General features: G+C 44.8%; 2 protein-coding genes across 2 annotated transcripts in view; one reads left to right on the forward strand and one right to left on the reverse strand.

The window, feature by feature from the left end:
- fam131ab (family with sequence similarity 131 member Ab) overlaps positions 1-12,500 on the forward strand; it is a 130,928-nt gene that overhangs the window by 108,633 nt on the left and 9,795 nt on the right. The window lies entirely within an intron of this gene.
- LOC132980179 (chloride channel protein 2-like) overlaps positions 1-12,500 on the reverse strand; it is a 121,832-nt gene that overhangs the window by 65,376 nt on the left and 43,956 nt on the right. Inside the window, exon 3 of the mRNA XM_061046152.1 lies at positions 579-710. Coding sequence (XP_060902135.1) covers positions 579-710 — 132 coding nt within the window. The remainder of the gene's footprint in view (positions 1-578; positions 711-12,500) is intronic.

Raw genomic sequence — 12,500 nt, forward strand, 5'->3', positions numbered from 1 at the left:
TTTCTAATAAGCTCCACGAGCAGAAACGTGCTCAAACTAGGATCAATATTGGAGATGATTTTGAAAAATGGAGAGAGGTTAGAACACAGAAAGGTTTACAGACCGATGCAGAGCTGGATAAACACTGAAGCTTCAGTGTCCACCACATGGCAACCTGCGTGAACATCGCCTCTAGAGAGGAGGGGGGGGAGACAGCTCTCTACAATGTTTTGAATTTAGACTGCAGTACCCATTTTAAACACTAGGTGTTAGAGTTACATACTGCTCCTTAATGTGGGCGGTTAAAAACACAATGATGTCTGCGTCTAGTTTTGGTGGTTATTTTGTTCAGGAGAGGAAAAGTGCTTCACACATATTCTCGTCTTCCTGTTGAGGCACTGATAAAGAAAATGGCGTCCTTCTTCTTCTCTTCCGCTTTAGGATCATGCATGTCTGATTTAAGTCCTGCAACGTAAATAATAGAACTCCTTCTCTGTTTTTTGCTTAAAAATGAATCTGAAATTACATTCCTCAACACTGTTCATGCCTTAGAGGTGCAAATGCCCAACCCCCCCCACTTCCCCTCGCCCTCCCCTCACCTTGTAGACAGATGGCGATGCAGAAGTCCACCACCCAGCTGACCAGGGCCATGACGAGTCCCAGCAGGATGAGGAAGATCCAGTCCTCCCCGACCCGCGAGATCAGGAACTTCTGACAGCGAACCGTGCAGACTACAGGGACGGATGAAACACAACATGGCATGTTAGGGACTACAAGAGCACACACAAAGACTCTCATCTCCCAGACATTGGTGTGCGCATTTAGAGCAGGTCATGTTGGGACGTTTTCAAAAGTGTTCATGTTAAAACATTCATCATGTCAAAATTATAAGTATGACATTATTGCATGAGAAATAAATTATTTTTTCTAAAGATGACGTGGCTCTTAAAAACATAATTTTTTCTTTCTTTGAAAAGAGATGATCCTCCATTGCTGTCCATTCTAAAACGTCCTTACATTAACGAACATTAAAGTATCATCTGCATATCAATTTAAAATGTTCAAGGTTAAAAAGAGCAGACAGAGAACATACGAACAAACACCGTCGATTACATCAGGTCATGGGAAAGTCCTGTCTTACACAGACACCTAGTCAAAACATTCAAATATCCTGACATGAAGATCCAGACTGAAGGATTCAGATTCAGACAAAACACTGACAAGAGTTAGCAGAGTTAGCGTATTTCCTAACATTTAAAAAGCCTAAACCTTGAAATTGGCTGTGGAGTCACGAGCACATTAACAAAGTAATTTTCTTTAAACATGCAAGCTAAAAACTGCATGAATGATTGGCTGTTGATGCGTTTATGTCGGCTGTGTGGCGAGCTTTGAGATCAGTCAGTACCGAGTGATAGGTTTCTAAAGGTTTATGATCTGAACCGTTCTGCTGCAAGCAGCTCCGCGACCAAAGATACTCCAGAGAGCTGTGGGTTTGAACTAACGGGTGAGTGGCTCAATGCAAGAAGAGAAGACAGATACTGTACATGTTTGACTTTGAGGCAACGCTGACGCCCCTTCTAACTGACAGACGGGGAGGAGAGAGAGAGAGAGAGAGGGCGAGAGAGAGAGAGAGAGAGCAGGAGGTGAATGATTCATGCCAAAGGGATGGAAGAAAAAAGATATACACTAATGCAGAAACATGGAAACGTGCACACACTCCCCAATCAACACCTTCAGGAGCCGTCTCACACACAGAGGTTTGCAGAAGATGTGACAAAAATGTGAGAGCACACACACACACACACACACACACACACACACACACACACACACACACACACACACAGATTCTTCTTTTTGTCACCTGACAGCCATTACTTGACAATTCTAAGAAAAAGGCATTCTAAATCAGTATATTTAGATTTTAGATTAGATGTGTGTGTGCATGTGTGTCTGTGTGTGTGCATGTGTGTGTGCATGTGTGTGTGCATATATGTGTGTCTGTGTGTTTGTGCTTGTGCGTCATCTCACCCACAGGCCGTCTGTGCTCTTGGACCCCTTCTGTCATCCAGACACTAGTCAATGTAAATGTGTTTGTGTGTTTGTGTCTGAGAGCATGTATGTGTGCAGACATGGAAATTGTGCGTGTGTGTGTGTGTGTGTGCATCTAGCAGCAAGTGTAATCGTTTATTTTTGGAGATGTAATTTCGTTATCTCTGTCTGTGCTGTTTTTGCTTAAAGGGATAGTTGTGTATTTTTGGAGTATGATGTCAACAGTAAGAATATGAACCACCGGAGATGTTGGTCAGAAACGAGGCATGGAACCTATAGGCTACACATTAGAGCAGACGGAGTCATTTGCTCCACGACATTTCACCAATTGTAAGAAAAAACAGGCTAAAAAACAACATTGGGGTAAATGTACATACTCATGTATATTGAAAAATATTCACAGTGCTTTACATTTCCGCATGCAAGCTCCTTTGTTTTTGCCATACATTGTAAAATATTAACGGACGAAGCCTGAGTGATGTCACATGTCTATTCCTGCAGGGGGCGCTGGAGTCCAATCGATGGCGGTCTCCATTCTGGCAATGCTGTCTCAGTCTAACTTTCAGTCAACCTAACAACAGACTGAGAGCTGGAGCTGAGGCGGGTTTTAAGCCTCCTGACAAACCGTTACACCGCACCCACCTGTCAATCAGGTCAGCTACACGTCTTATTGTGAATAACTCTTATCCTTCATCAAATCAAAACTGATGAGTCATCAAAACATTCACCCCCCGTACAGTGTGTGTCGATCGAGACATGAGCTAATCAGACCTATTTGTTTTTTTGAACCAGGCTGTAAACATGTTAATCTCTGCTGTAAAAACAGGCTTTTTAGAATGGGTGTGTATGTGACTTCCTGTGCTTCTGCAGCCAGCCTCTAGTGGACACTCGAGGAACTGCAGGATTTTACACTTAAGCATAAGCTTCATTTTTAAACACTGGAGGTTTCTGCTTGGTTTTAGCACTGCTTCATCATGCCACACACACACACGCACGCACACGCACACGCACACGCACACACACACACACACACACACGCACACACACACACGCACAGCCTGCAGACTGGTTGCTGACTTTATTCTTCATGGCATGCAATAAGCGGCATGCGACTTCCCAATCACTCTCATTGCCTTCTGACTCACCCTCTGCACCACTCGCCCCTTTCATCTCTCCCCCCTCTTGATCCAATCATCCCTCCCTCTCCATTTATTTCTCCTCCCTCTTCTTCTTCTGCTGTTTCCTGCTAATCACATTCAGCCTCTGACTTTTCCTCTCATCTTCTCCTCTCCCTCTTCCCCCCCCCCTCCAATCTAGTGTCCACACCTTGTTTCTTTCTTTGCTCTCTCTCACCTCACCTCTCCTTTTGTTTTATTCTTGCTCACCCTCTCCTGGGCAAAAGAGACATAAAGCTCACATACCTGTTGAGACTCATTTAGGTTGCCTTGGATACAAGCTGCATCTTCTTTCTTGGCCTTGCATAATGACGCTGTGAGTGAGAGTACATGTGCGGATGTGTTTACTTGTTTTTCGGTCCTACAGATTTTGAAGGGTATGTTTGTTTGTTTGTCTTTTCACTTAAATTGCTGAACTCTGATACTCATCATGCAAATAACGTTTTAAAGTGGCTTTCCATCACTGTGCAAACTGCACCACAACCACCATCTTCGAGAGGTAAAACTACTATAAGAAGAAGTCACTTTTAATACGAGAACAGTCTTAGAAAAGCTGCGTATGAGACCATCTCACAGGTGATTATGCAAAGACTGTTGGCAGGAGGTGTACAGAGTGAAAACACACACACATACACACACACACACACACACACACAGGCAGGGAAATCACATCCAGTGCAGATCCCTGCTGTCACTTTCTCATAAAAAACCCAATTATTCAAATGAGCCTTCATTTGCTATGCAAGGTAACGTCCTTATATGGGCGTAAAGGGTAGATGAGCCTACCATTAATACCTGTATTTTGCACAGTCATGCAAATGAGGCCTATCCCATCATGTGTGCATGTGCCCCCACATTCATTATGGAGCTTCATGCACAAGGGAGAGATGCAATTATAAACGCCTGACTGTGTTTGAAACTAACGCCTTAATTCGATTAAGAGGTAATACGGAGAGAGGTAAATCTGACCATTCAGCTCTTCTGCTGTTTCAACAGAGACTCTATGGGGAGGGAGGGGTTAAATGCAAAAATTATAGTACCTCTTCCTCATGTACTGTATGTAAAGTCTAAAGAAAAAGAAACCAGAGAAAGGTTTCTAAGGGCGCACTCACACAAGGCGTAGTTGTCCTGTACTGTCCTGAAGCACGGGTTGACATATACAGTCTAAAGGCCCTGACACGCCAATCAGGCAGCAGAGAACTGGTGGTGAGGAAGACCACCTGTGGCGTTACCTCACGTCTTGGCCAAAAAGTTGCACGAGAACACACCGCAAGGAATACAGCTGACGGCCAATCACCACGTACGTTCTGCACATGCTTGAGAGGAAATAACTCTCCATGCCAGCAGGGGGCGGTAGTCCGTTGTTACGATACGAGAAGACCATTTTCACACCGCTGTCGCTCACCACTCGTATTATAGGTAGCTTACTAATGGAGAATAATGTCTGATAAAAAGTTGAAAATGGCGCTGGTGTTGTCAGCCCTTGGTCTTTTAGTGGAAAAAGAAGAGGCGGAGGAGACAAATAAGGAGAAACCACACTAATGGGTGAAAGCATGGAGACTACAGCGACATGATCAAGGGGCTTTCCTGAACCTGTGACGAGAGTTGGAGAGAAATGAAACCTCCCAACAGCCAATCAGAGAGATCCCTCTCACCGACCGCGTCGACGCTGACTGACGCCGATTCAAAATGTCGATCGGCCAAAAAGAGGCAGACGGGGGCCAACGGGGGCCGACTGAGCCGGAGACATCACAAAAACTAGGGTGACGACCGCTCACCGACGGTCCAACTAGGACCCACGGCCTGTGATACCAAACTGTACTGATAGATACCGGACCGCTTGGTGGAAACGAGGCTTAAGACAGCTCAGTGTGGGTTTACCTGAATCAAACGATCCTTGAGATTCCTTTGACATAAACTGAAGTTGAAAATGAGCTGCAGTTTCCGATAAAGAGAAAAGAAAAGGCGGCACAGGGGAGGATAAAGTTAAGTGTGAGAAAAAGAAGGGCAAAAACTAACAAGACAAATTGGCCCCTACAGACAGAAAGGAAACAATGGAGGAGTAATAAAACCAACAATGCATCTGTAAACGGCTCCTCTGGTGCTTAATTCGGCCATTTTCATTCCCTCAGCACGCCATAACTGGAGCATCTCCTTCTTGCACTCCTCCCCATTTATCCTTTCATTGCTCCATCCGTCTCTCCCTCCTCCGCTCCGTCCTCCATATTGATGTGTTCTCTATGCTAATGAGATGTAAAAGTAGGTGATATTTATGTAAATGTGCTGTAACGTCTTCGGTCCCAGGCGAGCAGGCAAAGCGCCTCGTCTTGCACTCAATCACTGCGTTCGCTCGCACAGAAGCGGCGGTGGCGACATGCGTCTTCTGGCTGCAGTACAATGTCTGCTTAATGAGGTGTAATGTTGTACACACACACACACACACATTAAGCACACACAAAAACTCAAACGGGCCATTAAGATCGTCAAAGTTCTAACGAACAAAAGCTGCAGCCTCGCTCCGTGGTCGCTTTCAGAGAACGCGGGACGGTCAACATTACTGTAGAGACTTTTGATTGCGCTGAGTGTGGACGCCATGTTGATGTGAAAGCGGAGAAAATGTAAGAGGAAGAGAGAGGGAGCGTCTGGATATACACAGAAGTTGAGGGCTAAGAAACAAAAACTTAATTTGATCATCCGTCCTAATGAAGCAGCAAGCTCCGGTGTTGAAAAATGAAGCTAATGCTGAAGTGTAAAATCCTGCAGTTCCTCGAGTGTCCACTAGAGGCTGGCTACAGAAGCACAAGAAGTCACATACACACCCATTCTAAAAAGCCTGTTTTTACAGCAGAGATTAACATGTTTACAGCCTGGTTAAAAAAAACAAATAGGTCTGATTAGCTCATGTCTCGATCAGCACACACTGTACAGGGGGTGAATGTTTTGATGACTCATCAGTTTTGATTTGATGAAGGATAAGAGTTATTCACAATAAGGCATGTGTCTTCACAAAGAATGACTCTCTCTCTCCCGTACTCTGACTGACTGACTTCCTACACCTCTGTATCTCACTTAAACTCAAACTTTTTAACTCTGAGTCCGAGCGCTGAACTTTTTCAGATCAATGCAGCTTTTCATCTTCAAGCCAACACACAAAGATCAATACCACAGTCCTAACATCAACTCTAATGAATGTATTTGGGTCTCAGAGTGAGGGGATTGATTCTGAGGACTCTGAAACCCGACACCTTCAACCCTTCTTCAATAATTTATAAATCTGAGGGTTTTAAAGCCCACGCCATGCACAACATCCACACATGAACATGCACTGTAAGTTCAAGAAAGACAAGACAGGGTTCTTTCTACTTATCAACAACAGACAACTACATCCCCCATGATGCAACAAGTTATAATGTTACAGGCTGTATATGATCACAAAAAGGTGAAAATATCAAAATATTTTTTTCTTTTAGCCTTCTTGTTTAGAAAAGATGAGTTCGTTATTTTTCTCATTTCAGCCCTGCTCAGAACAGGCTGTTTCTGTGTCTGTACCTTTAAATATGTAAATGAGCTGTGTCTGACCACGCCCCCTCTCTGGAAGGGCTCGGGTGTCTCGAGCTATCTCGCTCAATGTCCTATTGTTTACGGTGAGAAGGCAGACTCAGAGGGCAGAACAAACACCTAGCTGTGGGAGTGTCACCCACCTGGGGGAGGGGTTACTGCCCTTTGTGATGTCATGAAAGGAAAACCTCCAAACGGCCTGTTTGAGCACACATTTTCTGAAAAGTGGAGCAGGCAGAAGACGGAGAGGATGGACGTTTTTCATCAGTGGGGGGTTTGTAGACGGACTAGAGACACATATTAGTGTTAGAGAAACATGGTGAAGTGGATTATTTTACAGAATATGTGACCTTTAATGACGGAACTAATGATGACACAGTTTTATAATCTCAGTTTAACATGATGCTTGGATAAGGCAGCAGGGGGCAGGCTTTTTCTAGATACTACACACCAAAAAAATACTCTACGACTGGATACAGTAGCTGAGTGCGTATGTTTCTGTGTATGCATGTCGTCTGTGTGTGTGTGTGTGTGTGTCTTGAGCCTTTTGACACAAGGGAGAGGTGAGTCGTTTCATTTCCTGGATGAAAGCTCGGTGAACCAAAAGCCGAGGGACCTGCTGCTTCCTCTCTGCACCCCTTTTCTCTCTCTCTCTCCATCACAATTTATTTAATTCGTCCAATCACCAACCTTCCCTCCACCTCTTTCTTTTCGTTTCCTCCCCTCCTCCCTCCCTCCCTCCTTTCTCTCCTCTTTCACTCCTTCTGCCCGCCTCCTTCTTTCACTTAACTTCATCGCCTCCTTCTCCTTTAAATCATCTTTCCATTTCCACTCTGCACCCTTTCAGTTCTCTCTCCCTCTCTCTCTTTATTTTGCCCACTTCCACCCCCACCCCTCTCACTAACCCCCTCCATCTCCTCTGTTGCCGAGTCAGCACTTCCGCTCTGCAGTACACTGCAGACACACAAGTGCACGGGTTTACACTTTTACACTCTGGCGCAACCAATTTCAGAGCATTTCCATCGCACTTCCATTTGCTATTCCTTAAACACACACATACACACGCACACACACGCATATAATACACACCTTTTATACATACATGGTTGCTTGCAGGGAGTGTGTGTGTGTGTGTGTGTGTGTGTGTGCATTCAAACATGTGGAAGTGGAAAACGGAGGGGAACACACCATCAATCTTGGGAGAAACATAAAATATTACAATTTGCAGCTGAATGCACAATAAGAGAAACACACATTGTGTGTGTGTGTGCATGTATGTGTTCATGTGTGTGTGTGTGTGTGCCACATTTATCCGTCCTCGGGCAGCAGGGAGGAGGCAGACATTGATCACTATGCTTGTCTGCAGCTTGCACCGCCTAATCAGAACCATTCATCTCCCCCCCTACCTGCGCGCACACACACACACACACACACACACACACACACACACACACACACACACACAGCACTAAAGTAAGATGTTCAGGTCTCTTTATTACTTTCCATTAGGGCTCGGGGCGAGCAGTAATAAGGCCGGGCTGGGACAGTTAGTCTTTTCTGGCAGCGAAATGGGAATAATACGAACACAGAGATATTTTTTCAAGTTGCCTGTTGATTAATATGAAGCCATGAGGTGAACGTGTGTGTGTGTGTGTGTGTGTGTGTGTGTGTGTGTGTGTGTGTGTGTGTGTGTTTGTTTGCAGGCTCCACTTCACAAACTGCAGGATCATCAGACCTCACTCTGGGACACACACACACTTACACACTCACACGGTTTGAATCTGCGCAGACCAACCGTGTGATTTTTAATCAATGGCGGGATTAATATGTCGCAGAATGAGGGAGCAGGGGACCTCTCTCTCTCACTTATAGACCACTTATTAAAGATTAATTATGGAATATTAATGCAGCGGTATTAGCTGAGGGGGAGGACTGAGGCGTAGCCGGCAGTTAAAGGGGCAGACGGAGAATGATGCGGACGTTTGTCTTGCTTGTTTGTTTACCAGAGATATAGTCCTGGGCTGGGCCTTCCAGAACATACGGGTACCCTGACCCTGCAGGACAAATGAGACCACATGACAAAGTTAAACACGAGCAGTGTTTGTGTCTGTGTGTGTCTTTAATCCACACAATCCATCCTTCATTTGAAACAACTTTCTTTTCCTTCAGCGTACAAGAAAAAGAAAATCTGCTTTTTCCATTTTTCTACATAACATGATTAGTTTGTGATGGATGTCGGCGGCGTGCAAACTCAGCAGCACGACAAATGAACGAGCAGCAGAGGAGAGAGGGGCGAACGAGGGATACGTGGGGGGGGGGAGATGGGATGCAGACCCTCCGACAGAGAGGGATAAGTGTTGGAAGAGTGGTGATATGAGACAAAGAGGACGGGGGAGGCGGGTGAGGAGGAGAGAGGGGGGAGGCAGTAATCAGAGGAAATAAAAGACAGCTTAATAATGACTTTTTGTGATGAAGGATTTAAGGCTCGTGTAGACCAACACACGATCACATCAATTAGAAAATACAAAAAGGCTTCAACAGCATTTATTTGTTGATGTGCTGATAAACTGAAAAAAATGAATAGCTTTGGATTCGGGTACAAGACACAATCTGTAGGAGACCGGTGTGGCCGCATCGATTAGTTCCTTGTTTCACGCTGCATTTCTATTGGTTGTTAGTTGAGGTCGATCTTAGAAGAGTTCACATTGTGAGATGATAGTCCTTAAGTTCGGTCAGATATTTGTCGCAGTCTTTCTTAGGCCGTGAGATCGGCCATCTTTGATGGTCTTCCTGTCACAGAGCACCATAGGACCGCCATGAAGAAGCCATGACCACAGAAATAACCACGATGGATTGCCTTTCATCTGAGACGGCCCAGAATCCTCTGTACATGGCATGTAGTGGACTTATTTTATCTAAAAAAGTTACAGACTTGTTTGGAAAGATATTAAAAGTGATGTTTCTCTTTCTTCAGGCTTAACATGTTTATACGACGAGTGAGATCAACGAGGTTAGAAGAACGACCGCCATCAGGTGACGCACACAACACGATGAAATCACATAACAACAGACTGTTACAGGATCAGGATATTACACCAGATCCACAAAGTCAACGCACAGTTGGTTTTCAAAAGCTAGTTCCCCCATTCCTCACAGAAAAAAACTGTTTTATATTAAACAAAAAAGGATGAAAAGTTTTCTGCTGGATACAAACCTGCAAAGTGTGAAGGAATGTGTTCTGTGCTCACTGATGATTAGAGAGTAATAACTCAGAACACTGCCAGCTAGAAGGATGGAGAGAGAGAAAGAGACAGAGAGACAAAGAGGGAGAGAGAGAGAGAGACAGAGAGACAGAGAGGGAGGGAGAGAGAGAGAGAGAGAGGGAGAGAGAGAGAGAGAGGGAGAGAGAGAGAGAGACAGAGAGGGAGGGAGGGAGGGAGAGAGAGAGAGAGAGAGAGAGAGAGAGAGACAGAGAGGGAGCGACAGAGTGAGAGAGAGAGAGAGAGAGAGAGAGAGACAGAGAGGGAGCGGGAGAGAGTGAGAGAGAGAGAGAGAGAGAGACAGAGAGGGAGCGAGAGAGAGAGAGAGAGGAATACACTGACAAACGGATTGGGATCGTACCCCGGGGAGGAGGAGGTGGTGATGGATTACAGACAGAGAGGGAAGTGGAGGAAACTGGAGTAAAGGACGGAAGAAGAGGAGGTAAGAGGAGGAATAAAAAGGTAAAGAAACGTGCCGAGGAATATTAAGAAAGGCAGAATATAAAGACAGACAGGGAAGGAGGATATAAGATGATAAAGAAAGGAAGCAAATGAGGAAAACAGCAGAACACTGAAACCTCCGAGCAGGAAAGATAATAAAAATAAACTCCTGAAATGATACAGAAGTCATGGCTCTGACTTCACCGCAGCTTTTGGTGTTAAATAACCATCGATTTTACAGTAAGAGGAGCCGACTGTAAGCGCCACATGTTGATACCACAATTCAAACACATAAAAAATAATGATAGCATGAATAAAACTTTGGCCTGCACGGTTACAGCTGCAGTAAAGACTGTCAGCAGAATCAAATACAGCTCGTTGATTTGTAGATCCGCACTCGAGGGCTGTGGCGCCTCCGGACAAATTCACCTCAAACAGACATTAAAGAAACATGCTATGTTGAAGTGCTGGCTTCTCTGACAACAATGCAGCATCCAGTATGTCCTCCTTCTAACTTTAGATTCTGCTCCTGAATGCTCTGGATTTGTTTGGACCAGAGAAGGTAGGCGATTTTAAGGCACCCCACGGCCCTTTTGGACGCCCCTCGGTTTGCCAGATATGATAGCAGTTATCAGGTCAAACCAACAGGTGTTGCAGCGATGGAAGCGGGCAAGAGAACTGGTTCAGATAGAAGTGATTGTACCCGACCTAAAAAGCCTCTGCATGTTTCTAATAATCTCCACGAGCAGAAACGTGCTCAAACTAGGATCAATATTGGAGATGCTTTTGAAAAATGGAGAAAGGTTAGAACGAAGAAAGGTTTACAGACCGATGCAGAGCTGGATCAACACTGAAGCTTCAGTGTCCACCACATGGCAACCTGCATGAGCATCGACTATAGAGAGGAGGGGGGGAGACAGCGCTCCACAATGTTTAGAATCAGGACTCCAGTACCGACTTTAAACATGAGTGGTCAGAGTTACATATTGCTCCTTTAGTTCTCTTGTTACCTAATTTTTTACATTTCAACCTACAGTAGTTCTGTAAATGCATTACCCCCCCCCCCCCCCCCCCATAACCTGCTGACGAGAACACAGTCGTTCCTGATACACAAATATTGGTGAGCCAGCTTGGAGAGTTGCAGGTTTGTAGTGACCCTGAGTCTCTCAACCAATCAGTGGGCTGCTCTCTGCAGACAAAAGACTCCTGAATCACTCCGCTACAACATTACTGTCTTCATTTCCTGAGGTCAAGAGGTCATGCAATTGTCATGTCACGCTTAGAGCGCCCTCTGCTGGATCAAACTGTAAACTGCTTCAGACGGCCTGATACGCTGATGGACTGGATATTCTAATTTCAAACGGCTTATTACAATTAGAATTTGAACTTTCTCCCCCAGGTTTGAATGAATGATCAAACTTTAGAATAAAAAATGACAGCCGGAGAATAAATGTTAAACTACAAGTGAGGTAAACGTCCGTGATAAACAGTTTCAGGGGCTGTCTCAGAAGTTGTTTATTACTCTCCATAATTTAAGAGAAGACTATCATAATAACTTTATTTTCTGCAGGTCTTCACTGATTGATAATAAATCTGAAAAATGCACCCCCCTCCCCGCCACCACCTTCCTCTCCTAAACAACATGGCTGAAACCTTCCTGTCCCTCAGCTCTCATTCATTCACTTTTACTGTGTTGCATTTTTCTGAATGTTCTAGCAGGTGTGGAGAGAAACTCCACCTGGGTACAGCATTACTCTTTCAAACGGCCCCCAGCAGACTAAGAAACTTGATGACTTTGGCGACTCTTAGCGAGACTCTCAGTGACAGTATCACTGCTGGAAAAAGTCGGCTTGCTACTTCTTTCCAAACTGCCGAGAGAACATAAGGTCATGAAACTGTCATCATGGAAAGTGAACGATGTCGCTGGAGTAGGTTTTAATCAGGAACAACAAGTCCCTCTCTGGGAGACATTCTACCTGTCCTTGCTGCCATAAGTTTCTTTACAGCGGCTCAATTAGAGCATAATGGTTCACTT

Source organism: Labrus mixtus, chromosome 9 (genome assembly GCF_963584025.1).
Source record: "Labrus mixtus chromosome 9, fLabMix1.1, whole genome shotgun sequence".
NCBI classification, from domain to species: Eukaryota; Metazoa; Chordata; class Actinopteri; order Labriformes; family Labridae; genus Labrus; species Labrus mixtus.